The sequence below is a fragment of the Puntigrus tetrazona genome, chromosome 16, assembly GCF_018831695.1.
Source record: "Puntigrus tetrazona isolate hp1 chromosome 16, ASM1883169v1, whole genome shotgun sequence".
Classification (NCBI taxonomy): Eukaryota; Metazoa; Chordata; class Actinopteri; order Cypriniformes; family Cyprinidae; genus Puntigrus; species Puntigrus tetrazona.
In genome coordinates, this window is record NC_056714.1 from 11,705,508 (window position 1) to 11,728,271 (window position 22,764).

A 22,764-nucleotide genomic window follows, 5' to 3' on the forward strand; every position below is an offset into this window, starting at 1 on the left:
CGCGAAGCATGAAACCGACTTTGCTGGTGTTTAGCAAATACAGGCAAACGAACGATAAATAAATATTCTGTGGTCGGTGGAGGTATTTTAACACGGTCAGGCTTGCAAATGTCTGGCATGTGTTTTTCGTTAACGGACGTGATAAAAGAAGTTAGTGTAAAATGTTAAATAACTGCAAATCTCTTGTTCAACAGGAAGTAGATGCGGTGCAGTAGAAATCCACGTGGTGGCAGTGTGGAATTACAAACAAATACTAAAGCATAAACGACGTCCTGAAGTATAAACTCCCAATCATTAACAAAGCAAAACATTATAATACCACGGCATAGTACTTTTTGGGTTGCACTTAATACACTTTTAAGTGGGCTATTCTTTATTTAAAGGTGATGCATTTAGGTATTAAATAACCACATGCACTTATGGTTAAGATTAGGGTTTAGCTTAGGGTTGCTTGCATGTAATTATGCATAATTTATTGTTATGATAATAATAAGAAGGCTACGTGAAACACGTGTTACCCTTTTGTTAATAATAATACAAATAAAATTCAATAGTGTAAACAAAATAAAATCAAAATAGGGCAAAATAAACTTGTAAGACATGTTAAACGCCTAGCTTCTTTTTGCCGATTTATGTTTTCAGGATCGAAGGCGACCCTGCGTGTTCTGTATTCAAATCATATCATTGTATAAATCAAAACTGAAACGATCTGGAGCTTCGGTATCACCATAAAGCCCCTAAGGTCGCCCCGAAAGCTCCTAAAAATCAAGATCAGAGTTACGATCGAGCTTCTCGTTCTCCCCCACTTGGCATGTTCCTCACGGTCTGCGTACAGAAAGTTCAATATTCTGTACGTTTGGCCACAAATAAATGGACTTCGAGAGACAGAAAGGCTATAAATGGCCGTGTGGTCACACAGACGCCTTGATCGGCGCAGTGTTTCTCTGTCAGTAATAGAAAGCTCCAGCGGTGTGGACTGCATTACGGCTGTTTTCTTTCCTTTCGCTCGCGTTCGCATCCATGTGCTCCGTCCCTCTCTCCCGCTCTCTCGCCGCCTCTGTTTTTCCATGATTTCCTGTTCACGTTTGCTGGCGGAGGCCGTTGGTGCTTGGTGTTGCGCCCGGTACTGTGTAATGGGGACCTCGTTGGGTTGGGCCCCATTTACTCACCGCAGCCGAGCGCAGCACCCTGATCGGCCTGCTTTTTCCAGCAGCGCTGGAGCACACTGTGGGACATGTCTGTGAAAGCATTACATCACCGACTCGCTCTGTTTTGAGGCTCTCCAGAGCTTCAATTTTGCTTTCAATTTTGTTACCCTTCAGATTTTTTTTTTTTTTTTTACAAATAGTCAAATTTGTCGCCTCGAGACTTCGCTTTTGTTGACGAGATTCAGATCCTTTTTGCTTATAGCCACATTTTGAATTGAATTTTTAGTATCCGTGAAATCAACACTTTGTTTTTGCGCGCGTGTTGTCAACATGGCCTAAAATTGCAAATGTTATAAAGCCTACAGTGTCATATTTTATAAATATAATTTGAAGGACTCAACATGATCAAAACTTTGCCCGGCAACCTATTGTACACAATCTACTAAAAGCCCTTTATCATCTGATTGATAGTTTATGCTTTTTCAGCAAGATTGCTTAGCATAACAACATCCCACTTCAGGTCATGTCTTTTTGTTGTGAAATAAAGTAAATATGAAATAAAGTAAAGTAAATAAAATGTATCCTCTTAGTGACCTTTCATGATGAACACTTACTGGGCTGAAGGAACAAGGTTTACTTGATCATCCATACATATTTTTTATTGATTTTGACACTGTAGTGTATGAGTCATAAAAGCCTGGATGTACAAAAATCTTTGAATGTCATGAAAAACATAGTTATTTTGTAACATATTTCAAAAAGTGAAACTTTGAAAAAGTGAAACATGATGCAAAAGGAAACACTTTTTGTATGTTGTGTTTGAGATAGATAGATAGACAGACAGATAGATAGATTTATGTTGTTTACAAAACAAAAACACATTTTTTTTGTTGTGTTTTTAGTTTATTTGTTGTGTTTCATTTTGCTTTTTTTATTTGCATAGATTTCATGTGTGACATATTTACGGATACACCAAAAAGGCTGTCTTTTTCAACTAACCCTTAAGTACACAACTTTGGTTAGTTAAATATGCAACCTTCTACTTTTTTTCATAGATAGATAGACAGATAGAAAACAAGATGACTATTTGAGTATTATTTCACAGGCTTTTTCGCAGGCAAGTTAAAAGCAGCCTCATCTCTCAATAATCGCATGAGTTTCGGTCGACTTCTTAACGTTCTTTTTAGCACATTTTTGTTCAAGACCACACAAATAGCAGCTATTCTGTGACGACTGATAGGGTAAAGACACTGGCATTAAATAATTTGGTATTTCAAAGGTCCGCAAAGTGTGATTTGGGCTCCTAATGTTACCGAGCGTAAACCCCCAGACCCCATTAAGGAAGCAAATGACATAATGTTCAGACGCAGAACTATTACAAATACTGGCTTTCCCTCGTTGGCAGCGGAAAATGCAGAATTCAGACGCACATGGCATCGTGCCCTCACCGCTGCAGTCACACTGTAGAAACTACTCAGAAATGCTGTCCTTCATTATGTAATGGATGCATTGTTCACTTCAAATGGTTCCAGTGCACATTTTGCCGGTAATGGCATTATAATGTGCTGTGTGGCTTTTAAACGCTTGAGCGTGGTGCGGTCGGCAGGCCTGTGTACAGTATTTGTCAAAAGGTTGCCAGGTTTTGTCCTCAGGCTTTCAGTTTTATTTGACCTGATTGGTAAATATAATATAAATTACCATGTTCTTTTCAAACTGCTCTTAAGCCCGTCTTATCTTTTAGACCCACTCCAGTAAAGCGTTTCACACTTATAATTTTAGAGAACAGGGTTATTATAGTTTTTCTTTGTTTTATAATGTAAGGGCCACCTGTTAAACAAGAAACAAATACATCTGTGTGTATCTGAGTGAAGAAGAGACTTCAGCTTTTACAGTTATTGTCCAAAAAGTAAGTTTTGGGCAAACGGTACAGTCAGGAACAAGGCCAAAAGATTAAGACAAGAATTATTTAAAGTCACAAAGTAATGGAAGTAGTGACAGATCTTTTCTTATATTTTTTCTGTATTTTGATATACATCTGAGTTGAAATGGATTATTTGAAAAATGTCTGTCCATCTGTCTGTCTGTCTCTCTGTCTGTCTCTGTCCATCTGTCTGTCTCTGTCTGTTTGTCTGTCTGTCTGTCTCTCTGTCTGTCTCTGTCCATCTGTCTGTCTGTCTCTGTCTCTCTGTCTGTCTCTGTCCGTCTGTCTGTCTCTGTCTGTTTGTCTGTCTCTGTCCATCTGTCTGTCTGTCTCTGTCTGTCTGTCTGTTTGTCTCTATCTGTCTGTCTGTTTGTTTGTCTGTCTGTCTCTCTGTCTGTCTCTGTCTGTTTGTCTGTCTGTCTGTCTCTGTCTGTCTCTCTGTCTGTCTCTCTGTCTGTCTCTCTGTCTATCTATCTGATGTGACAAGATCTGGCTCCAAAATCCAGATGGCACTGGACGATATGGACATGTTTCCATATCAAATAATATTTTGTTTCTTTCTAAAAGTGTTCTTCTGTGGTGGACCACCACTTTCTGCAAAACAATGAGCATTGTTGGGGGAGTAGGCATGTGTTATTACACAAAGCTGTGTACTTCAACATTTCCATCCCTGCAGGCACTTCAAGACATGAAGATGACTCAACTGAGAGAGGATGGAACATTCTGTTAAGATCAAAGAGCCAATCTGCTTCCTTGCTCTGTCTAGATATCATCCTCGGAATCATTCAAACCTAAAGCTAAACACTAAACAAAATGGAATTACGAATTCAAGCACACATGTACCGCTTTTCTTTGAGTTGTGCACCTTTTTTGCATTCAAGTGAATGTCAATTACGAATGCTGTATTTAATAACCGCCAAAATGAGTTGCACTTCTGGCTCTTATGATACAGCACGTGGTTACATGACATGGTCATCCACAAAAACAAACACAAACACGCTGCTTATGCCTCTGAATGGGTTTGTTTGGACTAACTAAATCCTGAACAAACTCCTAGTATTCTGTAACTATAAACAATAATTATTTGTTCTTACCCAGCAAGGCCTTCATTATATCACTGACGTTTGATACATTCCTTTTCTGCTTTTGAGCCGAGGGGATATTTTGTTCATTTTTTAATTGTTTGTTTTGCATATACAGCTGCTTACCAAGTAAATGCATCTTAATTTTGATATTTTGACTAGAAACAAAACTAATACTAAGCAAGATAAGCCTTTTCTGCAGTGTAAAAGTGCTGTTAATAATAATAATAATAATAATAATAATAATAATAATAATTAAACAAAAGCATTTAAAGTATGTAGAACTATGAGTGTGGGTGTCTCCTCAACTCATTGTAATTATTCCAATCTTCTGAATGTAATCAAACAGTTCTGCCTTGAATCTACTTCAGTGCAATTTGATTAAACCCACGATCTCTCGCTTGTGTTTGTTGACCACGAACCTCATTTTAGATGAGGTTTTCTGAAATCTTCTGTCTCATGTGAATCAACACTCTGATGTCAAATCGCAATCAGGTTTCAGCTGCGGTGTTCTCAAATAGCAGTTCCTGGGATGAGCCATCTTAAGTACAAATTTCTTATCATTCAGATAAATTGAGTGTAATCCGCCATAATGACTGATTACATGACTTGGCTATAATTTTGGAGTATTAGTAATATTGTTATTTAGAATGATCAAATAATGAAATTAGTATTTTATATAAAAATATAAAAAAATACTAAAATAATGAAAAGAGAAAAATATATTCAGAAAAAAAAATTAAACCCACTTAGACTTGACATAAAAATAATGACTTATTATATGACTTTGCTATATTTTTTGTGTATTATTATTATTATGTTAATATTATTATTTATTATCAAAAATTACATTTGTAATTTATATTAAAAATATATATATATAGCTTTCAATCAAATGTTTAATTTCAAAAGAACAAAAAATTAAACCCAATTAGACCTGACTATAGACCTGAATAATGATTATATGACTTGGCTATATTTGGTTGGCTGTTTATTATGTTAGTATTTATGATCAAATAATGAAATTAGTAATTTATATAAAAAATAATAATAATGAAAAGAGAAAAATATCTTTAGAATTTTAAATCAAATGTTCAATTTCAGAAAAAAAAACAAAAAAAACTAAACCCCATTAGACCTGACGTAAAAAATAAGCCTTTTTCACCTTTTCCTGGCAATCTGAATTCAGCCCTGCTAGACGTTTGGGGACAGACTAACCTGCCATGCATTAGAGATAAAATCCTTTAAAGTGTGGGGTCAGTGACCCATCACTGACTGTGCACTTATGCCACTTACTGCACAGCTCTCCCGCGGGATGATGTCTGGATGGCTGGGAGAAATATATAGACCATAAAGGAACAAAAACTGTCATAAAGCTTTGATTAAGGCCCAGGTTAAAAGACACAGGCAAGCGAAGTGGCTGAGTTACGACGGCAGTTGAGGCTAGCATTATTGTTCCCGTGACAGGGCTCTTAGCACGGGTGGCTCATTGTAAACAGCTCTTTTCCCGAAGAGCAGACAGTCATTAATCGCCCGAGCAATCCCAGACTCCTCCAGTGTACCCTCGACATCAGAAATCACACTGCCGCCACCAGCGTATTCGCTAAAGCTTGAAAGGTTGTGACTCCGTCTACTCTCAGCAGCTTCTGACTCTTTTTATTTTTACCCTATAATGGCTGACGTGTCAGTTTAACAGCTACGATCAACCTCATGACCGTTTTCTTTGCTACTGTCTCCTGCAGGTAAAAAATATACTCATAAAATGACGGTATATTAAATTAATAGTTCTAAAGCACTTTTAATAGCTTCATTATTGTTTTTTGAGGATGTTGTATACAGAGGTTTGGGGCTCATTAATCAGTAACATTGTTTCTGATAATGTCCAGGCATTGGATCGTCTAATTTTAAAAGTCAAAAATCATATTACTGATGAATACAACCTAAATATATTCATTTTAATGTGATTTAAGATATAAAATGCAGTTAACAAACCTACATTTCATGTCTTATCTTCGGCATATATTCATCTCTGTTAATGATTAATTTAAAAAATTTAAATAATAATGAATCTATTAATTATAATAATAATTAGAACGTTCATATTTGGGTGAATTATTCAAGTTAAGTAATGTTAACAAATGTAGCGTTTTTTAAAAAAGCGTTACCAATTATTTTTTTGAGTGTCATATTTTATTTTATTTGCCAACACTTGACTGTACACACTGTGAATTTTTTTATGCTATATATTTTGTATTACAAGCACCTGTTTACAGTTGGAATTAATAAAAAGTACTGAATGTCACAAGAAATAAACAAAGGTATTGTTTTGTTTGTCCTTCTATGCCACCTGCATCGCATTACGTCTGCCTGGCAATTATGTGCAGACAAAGAAGTCAGAGCTTTGATTCTGTAACACCATCTTCTAAATTCAACACTTGCAGGCAGACATAATCCAACCAATAATTTATTTACCCCTGACACTTTCATTATTTAGTAAGCACAGAGGCACTGGCGAGATGTGTACAATTAACAGACCTGGATAACTGAGCTGGGATGTTTGGTGTCTTTAGTCCGTGAGCCTAACCTATCCTGTCAGGAAAAAAACAAAAATGTCAATCAAAATTATTTCGCCGTAATATACAGCATAACACTTTAATTGGAATTGAAACATTTTCTAAATAATTAGGTTTAGCTATACATAATTTATTAATATTAATCATTCAAGTGTTCACTTCACAATAATTTTATAATAATTTACCTGAACTGTTTATTTATTTTCTCAATTCTCGCTGTAATAATAAAATCAGATGAGAATTTATGTCTTATTATAATATATATATATATATATATATATATATATATATATATATATATATATATATATATATATATATATATATATATATATGTTTTTTATTAACAGCAGTTGTATGACTAACTCGCTGCTGCGAACAACAATGACAGTTTGAAGTCAGACAGATGTTGGTTGGTGTTTCTGTCCGGACGCCACACCCACTGGACCTGACCCCGCCCCGCCCGGCGGCGCGCCCCGCCCCTCCGAGGGACCGCAATGATTTAGAAGTTCAGGAATCCCACGTGACGTCACCAAAGGGTGATGTAATGCTTCTCTAAATAGATCGTATTGTAATCTTTCCTCAGTCCAACGTGGTTCCTTCAGAAAGTGTGGTGCATCTTCTCCAGACTTCTGCGGTGAGTTGTTTGAGTTGTTTTTCACAACGATACATGCATGACTGCGCATTCGCATGCACTTGCCCGAGCGGGTGCCGCTGAAATAATCATTCTCTCGAGCCCGAAGAAGTGACAAGTTGTTAGGAATTCACGTGAACGGATTTCAAGTACTTTTACAGAGTCCGTCCGAACGCGTCTTTTTAAGTCGCGCAGAAAACGCGCCGATCACGGCTCGCTCTTTTCGGACCTCCGGTGATTGTTCGCGTGTAACAGCTTTGCGCTTTGAATAGGAAATTGAACGCGCGTTAAGGGACCGCGTCGCGTCAAACAGACAGCTCCTTCTCGGTTCCGATCTCAAACTTACGCTGCCGTGTTTTGCAAAAGTTTACGCGGAGTTATTAGTTCGCGCGCGGGAAGCTGTCAAACGCGATCGCTGTGTTACTACAGTTTTTCGCTTCTCTTGTGCGTGCATGTGTTTGTATGTGCATGTTTGCGGCAAGCCGATCTGACACATACTCCTTCAACTGACTAGTTTTTCCTACTAGCATTTATTTCTAAATGCTAATAAATAATGCAGTCGAGACAAATAGCCTGTATTTCTTAACTTTATTGGTAACTGCTACATGATTTGTAGCTATCGGTAACTATTCAAACGGTATCTGTTCTAGCTTCTCCAGCACCAAAAATTGCATAGATGCATTCATTGTAGACCGGTGTTATCTTATAAGCAAGTAGCTATTAAGGTCAAAGCATCAGCGAAAATGAGCAGAAATGAAATTTTAACCACTAAGAAATGTTACTTATGCCAGCGTAGGTGCTGAGAATTAATAAATAATTACTGTATTAGTCGATATGATATAGATAGCAGGAGTAGCTGTTGTTAAATACGTATTAACATGAACAATAAATAGTAAGTGAAAACAGTAACAGTTGGAACGGGTTTCATCAACATAATACGGAATGCATAACAATGGGAAATGGATGCTTGATATCTAACAGATCCAAATTGAACCTCGTAACAAAAATGCTATTTTATAAATAAATACATAGAACTTAAAACTTTGACTTATCAATAATAAACGTTCACCATTTGTTTAAAGGTCTAGATGTTACATTGGCTTGCCACAGTGTGTGTGTCCTGTTCGCGCTGTGACACAAGTGTTCTGCATTGTTTCTCTGAAGCGGTCAGGGAGAATCGGGTTGTAATGTCGAACCTGTTTTGTTTCATTCATCGACATGCAGAAACCGAGAAAGACAGGCCGCGTCTGAATACCACCGCACCACCGCGCACGGTATCGTCCCGTCTCGAGACCGTCAGAGGGGTCCCAGTCCGGTCCGCTCTTGCGCGATAAAAGAACGGCGGTCTACACGCAGCTCTCCGCACGCGCGCTTGAACCGTCGCACCGTTTCGTTTCTTAAGATCGTAACGAGAGAGCGGCGTATCGACGCATGACGTCATAATGCAGGCCGGTCGGACCGTTTGATTAACCGTCGAGATGTTGAGGGTTTTAGTGGTTTGTGCTGACGAGGCAAACTCTTTTCTGAAAGCCCAAAGGCTTACAGCGTTTTAATCCGCTGCCGCGAAGTTTGCCTGGGTTCAACGGGAACGCGCGTCCGAATGCAGGGGAGCGCGGAAAACACACGCACGGTGAACCAGCTTCATACAGGGAGGGAAATCAGAGTCGATTCTGTCTCATTGCTTCTAGATTAAACGAGTAGTAGTTCACCCAAACGCCTGCGTGTTGATGCAAACCTGTATTTATTTCTGTGGGATGTTGCACAGAATGACAGCTCCAGTCACTTTCATTACAGTGGGGGGGGAAAATCAATGAAGGCAAATGGTAACTGAATCTGTCCATCCCTAGAATTGTGGTCCTTTTGTGGTCCATGTAAGAAAGTAAGCTGTGTGAGTTTATATCTTGATTTATTTGAACCATTTATTATAATTATTTGTGAAATACCACATATATGTTATACGTGAAACAACATGCCTCTGATAAAATTGAGTGACTGGTTATAAGTTAGTTATAAACATTCCTTTGCTCTCTGGTTTAATAAATCCAGCTGACCAAGTGAATTACCCCGTATGGAAATTTTTATAAATATATATATATATATATATATATATATATATATATATATATATATATATATATATATATATATATATATATATATATATATATTTTTTTTTTTTTTTTTTATATTAACTGCACACAATGTGCTTTATAATATGTAGCGCATGCACAGTGCGTTTGCTGTATGCTAACATCTTTTTAAGTTGGATCGCAAACGGCATTAAGGCGTTTCGTTTTTTGTCACTTCCGTTCACTGAACATCTGATGTTTCAGATGTTTGTGCCTCCGATATTAAAGCAAGCCCGAAGTTCTCCAGGTCTCTGTGAGTTTATGTTTGTGAAGATGTGATGACTGACAGTGATTGAAGGTTACTTTTGTGGGGCCCCTTCGTCTGTTCATTATGAGAGGTTTATTATGGCATCCTTTGCATTGTCTGTGTGTTTCTTATTCCTTGCCCCGGGCCCTGTGCTGATCCTACCTTGAACCTTTGCTGCCGAAGGCCTGGAGAGGACGGGAGGGGGTGGGATTGGTTGGATTTGAATTGCAGCGCAAGTTTGTGCTTGCTGTAACCTTCACCACCCTCCTCCTCCCCTCGGCCTGCGCACCATACTGTTTGAATTCAAACACGTACCAGAGGAGAGAGTTCCTCACCGGTTCCTTGTGAAACTGTACTCCGGTCCCCTAATCCTCCTCGGCTGCCACACCGGGCCATTCTAAATTCGAAGTGTAACGAAATTTCCTGTGTTAAATGAAAACACCGGTGAAATAAAAGCCAAGCAGTGTATGACCACCGGTGAGCAAACATCTCGCACCTGGCCTCGTGTCACATGGGGATATCGAGCAGTTTAGGTGGCTGAAAGACTCGCTCGAGGGCGGAAATGATACGGTAATATTTTTCATGAAAATGAATGAAGTGCATAATCGTATGTTTAAATGAACAGATTTGATGACAGACTTTGTAGTACGGATCTTACGCAGTGTGAATGTGAAATATTGCTGGAGGGGCCCGATTGTGTAGCGCTGTTGGTTTTGCTTTTGGTCAGAGGCGATATCGAAAGACGGCATGTCTTAGGTCTGTTTGACAACGCAGGGACACAAAAATCACAATACGTTTTCAAAGCTGGACTGATATGAGGAGAGGTTTGTAAAGTTTAAGGCTAGATATGCTGTGTTTCTCTCTAGGGTGACGTGTTAAAGTCAAAACTGACTATTTACTTTTTTTAAAACACGTTTTGCTTATCGTTTTGAAAGAAAAAAGAGTTGGTTTTGGTAATCATAAACCCCCCCCCCAAAAAACCCAATGATATTTGCTCAGATGTATATCTCACACACATACGAATGCATACAAATTAAACGTTTTTATTTCCATAATATACGTGTGCGTATACACATACTGTATATATTTAAAAATGTTTACACATATTCACGTCTGTATATTCATAGAATTTTTATTATAAATAAATATAGTCAATATACAAGCATAAAATATTTTTCTGAAATATATACATGCATGTGTGTTTTTATATATGCATAATAAATATAAGCAGCACTAATCACATCTGATCAGTGTGAAGTCCTGTCCTACATTTCCATATTGCTGAATATTCTATTTCAGTAAGAAATATGTCAAGTTACAGTAAAATGTTCACTTTTATATGCTTAAAGGAATAGTTCACCTAAAAATAAAATTTCTGTCTTCATCATTAACATTGTATTCTACACCTTTATGGAACATAAAAATATTTGGGGAAAATCTTGGTTACCGAGATCTTTTGTGTTGTATAATATTATGTAGCAATACAGGTGGGATGAATAGATGATAACAGCGTTTTCATTGTAGGTGAACTCTTTAATTTACCAGAAACGAGTGGTGGAAAATGTCACCCAGTGGCAGAGGACTTAAATACTGAACAGAAAAAGTTTAATAAAAGTATCCAGGACATGCAAAGAAGTGAGCACAATAATGCAGGTACGGTAAAAACTTGTAGATCGAGATGCAACTTTCTGAGAGCTGATAAGCGAGTAACGGAGAGAGAGAGAGAGACAGAAAACAGAAAAAAAGCGAGTGTTAGCGACTTGTCATTTAGCAGACGTGTTTTTGATGTCAGTTCGCTTACAGAAACACCCTATCCAGACCGCGTGTCCCCAAGGGCCGCGTGTCAGGAGCCGCCTGCAGGGGCTCCGTCCCAAGGCCGGACTGTAAAGGAAAAAGATGTCTGGTTAATATAACGGCAAATTTGCATGTTTTGACTGCATAGGAGGAAACAGTTGGCTAGACCAATCGGACAGGGAAAAAAAAATGCACATGCAAATCGCGTATGAAAGCGTTTACACAGCGGCGCTCATGCATATCCAGACCTGAAGCGTTTGAATTCATACTCTTCGTGTTTTCATCTTTCAAAGTTCCAAGCGTGTTTATTTTCCACGCAGTTGGAAAGTGTTTGTTAGCTGTCTAAGCAGTGTGTCAATACACAGCCACAGTCATTAGTCTGTGTTTTGCTGCTGTATACGAAGGGGACTCGAATCTGGCTGTCATGGACTATTACAGCTGTGTCTCGTTAGGCTCTTGCAGCCCATAATATGGTTACTCTTTTGCACAAAACTTACATAAGGGTGCTGTAAAATTCCCAAAGCAGGTGTTAGAAACATTGGTAGAGTTTATGATCACCTGTGATGCACGGCTTGCAGCTAAATTCTACAACAGTGTTTTTCATTGATGCGATAAAATAATCATCAAGCATTTTGCTGGCATCTTACAATCAGGCCCACACAGATTCTACATCCACAGAGCGCTGAAAAAAGTTTTAATTAAATATTTTGGTAAGTTTGACGACGTTTTAGCTACCAGAAATGCTTCAGTGTTGGGGAAAGTTATTTTTAAAAGTAATATTGCGTAAAAATTTAGTGTTACTTTTTCTCATCTGAGCTAGGCTTGCTTGTTTTTAATATTAAAGTTACATTTTTTGATGAAAGCAAGTGAATGCTTTTAAATGATTTTTTTTTTAATGAGTAAGCTTCATGCTAAAGGAAATGTAAATTTACGTCTGTAAATGGCTTGGCGTGAAGAAAATGGCATATGAGAAGAAACCTCCACACTCCTCGGCACGCAAAAAAATGAAAACACAAATATAATGTTTGTCTAAATTATTACAGTTAACTTATTACTATGGTTAAATTAGATTAAATTACATTCAATTTAAATCAGCAACAAAGACATTAGTTAAAGACAGAGTAAGCCAGGGCGTCTATTTAATAATTTGAATTAAAATGAAGATGTACTCTCGATAAGCATTCTGTTTTGTAATGTACTTCACGTAGCATGGATAGCAGAAAATGCTATTTGCACTTCAATTTGCACTTCAATTAGTGTAAATAGCATGTATGCTAAAAAAATATTCTATTTGCACAAAGTGTAAATAGCATATCACAGAAAAATGCTGCTATTTTCACCTGGTGTAAATAGAATTCACTGCTAATTTCACTTGGTGTAAATAGCCTCTATTGCTATTTACACTCAGTGCAAGTAGCCGCGGCTTTAATAAAATATGATTAAATTCATAAAAGATATTTGCGGTAATCATTGCAGATTTGTGTTGTATTCTGAGTTTGCATTTTATTGTTTTGATTCATTTTGAATAATACTGAATATATATATATATATATATATATATATATATATATATATATATATATATATATATATATAATTTTTTTGCTAGCTGATTATGTTACTTGTAATGTGTTGCCCCCAACACTTTCACATTTTACTCTATTCAGATCGAACGCAGAATTCCAGTGACCAAGAAGAAAATGCCATTGAGTCAACCCTGCTCTGCTTTTTACATGCTCACAGATTTATTTAAAGAATGCAGGGGTGGGAAGAGGGACGTACAGTCAGAATCACACACCCGGGCACTCTATAGATCATCACTAGTTGAATAGAAAGAGCCGCCCTTGAGACTGAAGCACAAATGGTGCCTGATATATTCCAGCATCGCTCTCTGATCCCCATGGCGACAGTAGTAGAGGGCTCAGCGTGGGCCCACATAAGAAAACCGATGGTGAACTACGTCCCATCAGCATCAGAGGAGTGGCCCGATTACACTCCATGTGCGTGAAACTGAATGGCTGGCATACCGTTCCATTGTCAGTCTGTCATCCATGGCATTTAGCAGCATCATGGCACTAAGGAAGGGATTCCAGGGCTCATAGTGAGCTGTAATGGAGAGAGAGATTTGTCATTGAAATGTAATCACCTCTTGTAAAATGGACAATAGAAATAGTTTTGTCATTGTATTGAAACATTTTTACACTTTATTCCCCTCTATGCATATTTTGTCACATTGCCAGTGTTGCCAGCTTATTGCATAGAGGCCACTATGGTGTATTTTTATAGTAAAATAACAGTTAATATAGTATAGAGCAATTAAAAAAAAAAAGGATAAGTACTTGAATGAGTGATAAGTGTTGAATACAATAATTTTTTTATATAATATATTTTTAAATATAAAATGAAATAATATATGAATATATATATATATATATATATATATATATATATATATATATATATATATATATATATATATATATATATATATATATATATATATATATATATATATATATATATATAATAATAACGCACACTAAAGCTGTTGTACTTGGTGCTTACACTGCATAAAATGATTAAAGTTATTATATTTTTTTACTTGTGTTAGATTGTATAATAGAACACAAAGAATGCATTTCTAAAACAAGGTTCTTATTTGTCACTGACCCTCCTAATACGAGCCGCTAAAGTCATGGCTGGCGAGGTATTAAAAGGACAGTTTAGGTGTCAAAAGAGTTGCTAATGACCAGCAGTTCATTGATACGCTGACCTCAGTGCCGTGCGTCTGGGTTAGCCACAGACTTGCGTGCACAACACAGAGAGGATAGTTTACATCTTACCCTGTGGTCAGCGACGGCTCCATGGCGACGAAGGAGCAGGGTGACACTTTAGGGGTCAGTTTTAGCCTCTTAAGCCTCCCTCCTAGAGTTTAGACTAAAGCTTTACATCTCCTAATGCCCTCTCCCAGGGCATAAGACACTGAATCCTCCCTGAGATTCCGTCAAAGCCTCTCCGGGAACCACGGAGTTGGTTATCACTGGCACACGATACATTAGTGACATAATGTGAGCGGGTCTTTATGCTTCTGAGTCCTGGAGGCGCCCCTGATTTGAATTTCTTTCCTTTGCTTTGTGTTCAGGTATATGAGGAGCCAGTGACAGTGATGAACTCCGAGCAGGAAAGGCCGTTCGTGTGCAGCGCCCCGGGCTGCTCTCAGGTGAGTCTGATAAGACAATAGAGAAGACGAACGGTCCTGTAACTCGAGAAAGCTCTTTCTCAATGTGAAACTGCGCCACAGACAACAACAGTGAAATGCTATCTTGTTGAGGCAAATGTCATACACCGGGTCTTGATATAAGATTCTTGGCTTGGTATTTCTCTGGATGAGGTGGAATCCTCATAGATATGGAAAATAATCTCAGTCTTAATGCATATTCTCTTTTAGCACTCGACAGAGTTATTATATTTTACTAAAACAAAAACTAAAACCATAAAAAAGCTTTTGTCACTTGGAATAAAAAAAAAATCTATCAACAGTCCTGTCAAACGATTAATCGCATCCAAAATAAATATTTATGTTTATAGAATTTATGTGTGGTGTACTGTGTATATTTATTATGCATATGTAAATACACACACATATATATGTATTTAAAAAAATGTATTTAAATATACATAATGAGTATACAAAGAAACAAGAAATAAGTAAACACACATATATATTATGCAAAAAAACATTTATTTTGGATGCAATTAATCGTCATTAATTCTTTGACAGCACACTTATTTTATTCTAGCTAGAGGCCAAGGCAACGTTTCTCAATTTCATCTAGTTTGACTTGATGTATTAAGATAACTACAAGTAAAACCATAAAAACTTCATCACTTGAAATAAAATAAACTTTTTTAAAACTAACAATAAATAACAAAAAATTAAAAGTCAAATAAAAATTAACAGAAGCTATCCAGACATTAAAAAAGAAAAAAAAAAGCTAAAATTAATGAAAATGAATTATAAAAATAAAACAGATTCAAAATATTAATAAAACTTATAATGATATGACAATGATACGAAACTGCCACTACTTTTCAACTGGTTTTGCTTCAGGATCCATGATGGATGGTGAACCAATACAATAACAACATTGCTCATGATACAAAGATTTGAAGCTTACATTATAATGCATTAATATTACCAAAGACCGCAAGGGTCCAACAATATGTACAAATATAGATATGACTAATGCGCAAAAAAAAACATATACCAAAAATAATCGAACAAGGATAAAGTATGTTCTTTCCTGGCTTTTTAAAAGTATATTTCTTTGTATCTATAAATATATATAAATATAAATATAAATTTGCATATTTTTAAATTTATTTATTTAATCTTTTCCCCCTTCTTTCCGCAACCAGAACACACCTGTGGCCCATTTTCGGCTCACAATCCACCTGTTTTGAACCGCCGCACAATTAGACTAGGCCTGTCACAATCTGTTTGAGCAGGCTGATTCATGCGAACCATTTACACATACAATATTCCTCTCAGGTGCTCTTAAACATCAATTAAGATAATGTAATTACGGTGATGAGAAGGTATTTTCAATCAGAAAGGTATTACTGTAATCTGTTCAGACAGACGGTTCATGCCTAAGGCTCGGTCCTATTGTATACGGTGGTAAGTGTAACATTGCTTGATAAAGTCCCTAATTGTAAGATTCTGTTTTTCAAGAAAACAAAATGGAAAGAAAACAAGCCTCTGCTCTTTAATGTGTTTAGTGTGATTAAATCGCAAACCGGTCGTTTCCATGTTCTCCAGAGATTCCCTACAGAAGATCATCTAATGATTCATCGGCACAAGCACGAGATGACCCTCAAATTCCCCTCCATCAAAAATGACAACATGCTGTCAGGTGAGACAGACCTCACACACACACACACACGCAGCTCATGTGTGGGTGTCCGTTTAGCGTCTGTCTTTGATTAGGTGTATTAGGCAGAACGCATGACTTGGCAAACGCGTAGGTGTAGTTTTAAATGCAGAGCCATGTGGCTAAAATAATATTTGTGCTGTGCTCTGCCTCACTCCCCTAATCCCAGTCATCAACCCGTACCATGAGTTCCATATCAATTAGACCGCCGGCCCTCTCAGGGGACGAGGGGAAGGGGGAACAGTGCAGGGAAGAAAAGAAAATAAGCCTCAACGACTATGATGAAAAAGTGGAGGGATAGTACATTAACCAACCAAAGCTATGTACTTAAGGCTTGGTTGAAAAAGGCAGTCATTTTGTGTCTAATTTTTATGAATGTATATAAATAAACTGTATACACTCACATACATACATAGACTTTTTTTGGCCACTTTTTCCGTTAGGACTCGGTCCACTCTCGGATGTGGTTTGAAATCCAGTTAAAATCTGATTTTTGTCAGTGTCTTGCAGCCTGCACGGTCGGATCAGATCAGATTTCATGTAATTTTTTTTTTTGTCATTTGAGATGCCCGCTCTTGCCCCAAATATTGAACTGTGTCGTTCACCTTGCATTGTATTACAAATAAGGAAACGATAATGAGTTTCAGCCGCAAATGAGCTTATTTATGAAAATATAAAACACTGTAATCACTAATCTTTAAAATCCTGTTCTCTTTTTCAGCTATGAATGTAGACGAAAGCAGAAATTGCAAAATTATGATTAATAATAATAATAATAAAAATGATAAAAATAAATAAATAAAAATAAATAATGATAATTAAAAAAATTATAATTTAAAAAAATATTTTAACTTGCTGACCATTATAAACCTATGAATCCATGAATAGAAATAACTTGGCACTTGCATTTTTAAACTGGACACTCTCATATTTCTCTTGTTTGTTATCAATAATATACAAGAGTATTTGCATCTGAATATCGATATAATTGTATCTATATAATTCATCCTCTGACAGTGTAAACATTATCACGGATCAGGGATACTGAAATCAAACTCTCCTAGATGTGCGGTTCGGTCTAGACTGTAATATTCATCGTGGGGTTGATAAAGTACAAGATAGCGAGTTACTATGTGGTTCCAGTAGCGGCTAGAAATTATCATGCCACCACAAACTCAATAAGAGGCGCGCGCGATTTTTCAGTGGAGTGTGTTTGAGGGAAAGAGTCTGAGCAAACGAGAGGTACTGAGTGAAGAAAGGCATGTGCACCTTCGTTAGCAAGCGAGTAACTGAAAGAAGGGCCTGCATGTAAAAGAATGCGGAGCGAGTGAGAAACCCAAAGCTGATCCCAGAAATCTGATCTGCCACTCTGACAAGGGTAAATAATGAAAAGGACAGAATCACAGCCTGAGTGGAGAGAGACACGGCATGAAGCTAGAAATGCATCCTAGTGCCACGGACCACATGGTCCCGCCAGAAGCTTTTATTTAGCCGCTTGGGTTGGGTTCAATTTGCATAGGGAATTTACTGCAAACTTGTTTTGAACAAACTATAAGCAGAGATAAAGTGCATTTGTGTCACTGAATGTATGTGTACATTCCACTGTCGACGTATGTATGGATCAATTAATAAATATGTACCAGAAATAGGACATTTTGCTTCATAATCAAACCTGTTAGGCCTTCACTGCCACTGTAAAAACTAACATGCCGTGCTAAATTTTGACAGATGTTTTTCTCGAACGTTTCTAGACCAGACACCAACCCCAACGCGCTTCTTGAAGAACTGTGAGGAAGTGGGTCTCTTCAGCGAGCTGGATTGCTCCATCGAACAGGAGTTTTGCAAAGCTCAGGAGGAGGAGGACAGCAAACAGGTGGAGCTTATAGTGTGTGACTCTTTTGAAAACGTCTCAAATTGGTTACTTTCAGTCAATTAAAAAGTGAGGTTGCTCTTTACTAGGCAGTAGGCATAAGTACAGAACTTGTGACTTTTTCCGCTTTTCTTGTTCCATTTTAAAGGCAAGTCATTTCCGCACTGCTAGCAACGCCAAAGAGAATTTCAAAAATCACACTCCTCTCATCTTCCTTTATTTGGACAAATAGGCAGTTCTGCTTCGAATTCACTGACCTGGTTGACCAATTTCGAAATGTTGAACAACTTATACAGGTGCACACATAGGACCAAACCATTTACTGGACCGCAGGAGGAAATGTGGTGTTGTGTGTACAGCAAGCCAATCATAGCAAGTGATAAATATGATAAAAAAAATTGTAAAGCCATGGTGATAACCAAACTCTTGCGGGTGTTTTTATCTTGTGCTGTGCATTGTTAAGGTCTGGCAATGACTCATTCAGACACCTTCGGCTCTAATGACTGTTTAAACACTTGCACCACAACTGTGTGACAAGATGGCTGGATTCAGTGACCACCACCCTACTGTCTGCCTGACAGCTACGCCGTAGATAAACTGATGCTGTATTTTAATCCAGGGAGTTTACACCTGAGGTTTAGGGTTAGTACTCCGTGCCAAGTCAGCAAATGGCAGCAGGTTGTAGCAGGACTTTGCTGAGCTCAGGCACAGACAGGTGATAGGAAGATATCGCCCAGAGCCTTTTTAGAGAACTCATTTGTGTCTAGTATACTAAAAAAGTTTTAAGGATGTGTTTTTTTGGCAGTTAGATGCTGTATGTCTTAAAAAAAAAAACGACTTCAGTTTTACCATGGAGCTAAATGTGTTAAGCTAAGTCAAGTCATTAACATTACAGATAGTGTCAAAGCATCTTTATAGTATTCCTGTAAATAGGAAAAATAGCGTGTCAGTAATACAAAAGGACAATTGTTAACACCTGATTTTCGTTGATAGGCATTTCATCAAATTCATCCAGCTCGGTTCAGTTCAGTATCTGTGTAATCAAGTCGACAATATCACTGGAAATGAGATGTTTCCAGCTAAGCAAGCCAGAGGCGACAGCGGCTAAACTAGTGCTAAACTCTGAGTCATTGTCTTACTTTGTAGTGCAGACACTCCCCTTTTTTTGTAAATGTAGCCCTTTATAGATTGCGTTGCATCTAACCGATTATCCGTGCAAACCAAAACCCCTATAGACACTGTAAATAAATAAAATAAATAAATAATACTGTCAGAATCGCAGTTTATTTTTTGCAAATCTCTCCTCTTTATCAAAGTACATGGTTAGCTGATGCAAATGAAGAAAACTACTAAAAAGAAACCAGTAAACTTCTGTGCACTTCTTTATCTCCTAATCAAAACCATAACTGGTGCAACTTTAAATTGTGCCTTCAATATGTGGTGCTTTATCATAGTTTTGCCAGTAAAAGAGCTCATTAAGAGCCTTCATTTGAGAGATTAGCTTTCTTAAGGTGTGATCGCATTTACTGCTGTTTAATGTATTTCCACACGCTAAATCCAGTCAATGGTTCAATCATTTCAATAGGACTCCAGGTATAAAAAGCTTTTGCCTGCACAAATATTACAGAACCTAGTATCCTAGTTTAGGGTAGAGCATGTTTTTTTCTAGTGTAGCTATGTTCCCGTATATATAGTTTATGTTTTACCACTGTGTTCTTGTCTGTTTCTGAACAGAATATCACTCTCCATGGGCAGGGAGGTCCTAACCAACACCAGCAGACCCACTCAAGAATGGCCAACCATGACAGCAGCATAGTGATCCAGCAGGCACTACCCTCACCCCAGTCCAGTTCTGTCATCACTCAAGCCCCTTCCACCAACAGACAGATTGGGTAAGTCACCCCTGTCATTATCACATGAACGCTGTCACTCGTACAATGTTCAACAGATGAAGGCTAGTGTTTAATATTAGTTCAAGATCCATGCCCCTATTTGCATTTCTCCTCTCAGAATGCAGCAGTTGACTTGGAGAAGGTGGAGAAGTAATGATTATGTTTTTCAAACGTTAGAGTTTGTTTGTCTGTCATATATACAGCGGTGAACAACAGCTAGATTCATGGATTTGTAGTGTCCTTAAAGGAACAGTTCGCTCAAAGATGCAAGTGCAGTATGCTAACCAGAACAGATTTAGTGAAATTAAGCAATGCAGGACATTGCACTTGCTCACCATTGGATCCTCTGCAGTGAATGGGTGCCATCAGAATAAGAGTTCAAACTGCTGATAAAAACATTGCAATAATCCACAAGTAATCCACACAGCTAATGAAAATCGATAATTAAACCTTCATGTAATTTCTAGTTAAAGTCTATTGTCCATCGTCTTCTCACATCAAAATCCACATTTGTTTAGAACTTGTTCTGTGCATATTTCTCTCCTGATTACTGATTACAAAACTTTTTCACTGGAGAAATGGACAGTTGAAGTTAAGAAAGGCTTAATGGTTGATATTTATATTATAAACATGCTTGTCTATTTGATAGCTCTTGCTATCGTTAAAAGATTTGATGCGTTATCAAAGTTAAGAATACAAAGGGGTATGAAATAGCAATTGTTCCCACATTCATCCAAAAATAAAACACATGTCATCATTTACTCACCCTAATATTAAACCTGTATGGTTTTCAAAACAAAATTAAACCCAGAATCTAGATGGGTGTCAGAGTGAAGATACGCCTTTGATGAGGTTTTGCATTTCACACATTGAGAGTTTCAAATAGACACGCCAACACTCTCACGCAACTTTACCCAATTAGAAAAAGCACATTACTGACTACAAAATAGAAATGCTTCTTAAAGACTTTCATTGAAACAAAATATTCATCATGTGCTAAATATTCATCGAATGCTTCTTAAAGACGTTCATCGATGCTAAATATTCATCATGTGATCAGCGCATAATTATTTAATGCTAAAACAGTTACAGTAATCAGCTGAATGTCCTTGAAGGAGCACATTCTCACAATCTTGGGAAGACTTGTAACGCTCTGTGGCTGTTCCGTGCTTTTCTCGTGCGTGTGTGTGTGTGTGTTTGTGAATCTTTCCAGTTGTCCCTGCAGTGACTCTTGAAGTTCTCTGTGTCATGTAGCCAGCTTGGGTGTGTCCCACAGTGATGACATCAGTGGTGCAGCTCTGGTGGGGATATCAGCTTTTTGGGATGACGCCCCTCTTGCGCAAACGCATCCCACTGCTGACCCGTCTTTCTTTTTTCTCCGACGGTCTTATTCCCTCTTTCCTGATGTCTTTCTCCCCTTGACTCTTCGTTGCGTCAGAAAGCGCCCTGTCTGCGGTATAATCACCACCTGAAACACATGATGGGCCGCAGGGAGAGGACGGTATCATTTTCAGCCGCGGTGGAGGTTTAGGATGAAGATTAGAGGGTCAGGTCTGCAGCTGTCTCCAAAATCACAGATTTGTTGTGTATAACAACACATTTTCGCAAACACGTTTCATAATGATGCTGTCACGTAGCAGGTTGATATACGGCTATCAGTGTCTGGAGAAGGTTATATTTGAAAGCAGTCGACAATTGACAACAAGCTCTTTATTCCATGTTTGTGTGAGCGTTTCATGAGTTTTGTGAAGACATACTGCATGTCTCTATGCCACTGGTAAGACAGGATAGGGCGTAGATGCCCAGATTGGACAACTTGTGAATATTGGATGGAAGGCCTGTCAGTCAAGTTGATTGACGGTCTGACAGTGCATTTGTTCTGGGAAAGGGATGGAATTACAGTCGAAGAAAGAGAGAGAGGATAAGAGACAGAGAGAGAGAGACTGGTTAGTTCTTTTGGCTTTGCTGCATTAATTCTGCATTAACGGCTTAGTAGACAAAGTTATGAAAAATGCACCAATTTTTATGACCAAACTTAAGTTTTTTGGGGTTTGCATACCATCTGTACAATACTCATGAGAGCTTTGTTAGAAGGGTTCCTGAAGGGTCAGTGGCAGCAATGCTGAACGCTGCTATGAATGCTCTGCTGTGTTTTGGATTGGAGCAGTAGAAATGGGAGGTGAATATAAATTCATGCAGAACATATGCAATGCCCATGCTGTTTTCGTGTTGGAACGTGGGTGTGCATGTGCTAAAGCTGTAAAGAAACAGTTTATGGCACTCATTATGGATGTACACTTGTGCAGCTCAGATGTCATAAAGTCCTCAGTCTTTTATGGAAATTGTATATTTTATTGAGAGAAGCTGTGTTAGTCTTACAGTAATTGGTCAATATCATGAAATCTCTGAAGAACGCGCATGGGTCACATTTCAGACCAAAAAATTTTATTTATGACAATTTTATGTTGTTTCATGGCATTATTCTAATGCAAAGGTAAACGTTTACTTAAATTAGTTCATATTTATTAGTGGTATTTTAG

The 22,764-nt window shown here is 37.7% G+C and overlaps 1 protein-coding gene across 3 annotated transcripts in view; it reads left to right on the forward strand.

Moving 5' to 3' along the window:
* The first annotated feature begins 7,233 nt into the window (after positions 1–7,233).
* The window catches only part of creb5b (cAMP responsive element binding protein 5b), a 60,872-nt gene continuing 45,341 nt past the window's right edge, over positions 7,234–22,764 (forward strand). For 2 of the 3 annotated variants that reach the window (XM_043260987.1, XM_043260988.1), the window contains exons 1-5: positions 7,234–7,361; positions 14,671–14,748; positions 16,351–16,444; positions 18,214–18,335; positions 20,067–20,224. In XM_043260987.1, the coding sequence (XP_043116922.1) occupies positions 14,695–14,748; positions 16,351–16,444; positions 18,214–18,335; positions 20,067–20,224 (428 nt within the window). In that variant the 5' untranslated portion in view covers positions 7,234–7,361; positions 14,671–14,694. The remainder of the gene's footprint in view (positions 7,362–14,670; positions 14,749–16,350; positions 16,445–18,213; positions 18,336–20,066; positions 20,225–22,764) is intronic. The other variant, XM_043260990.1, reaches the window with a different exon arrangement.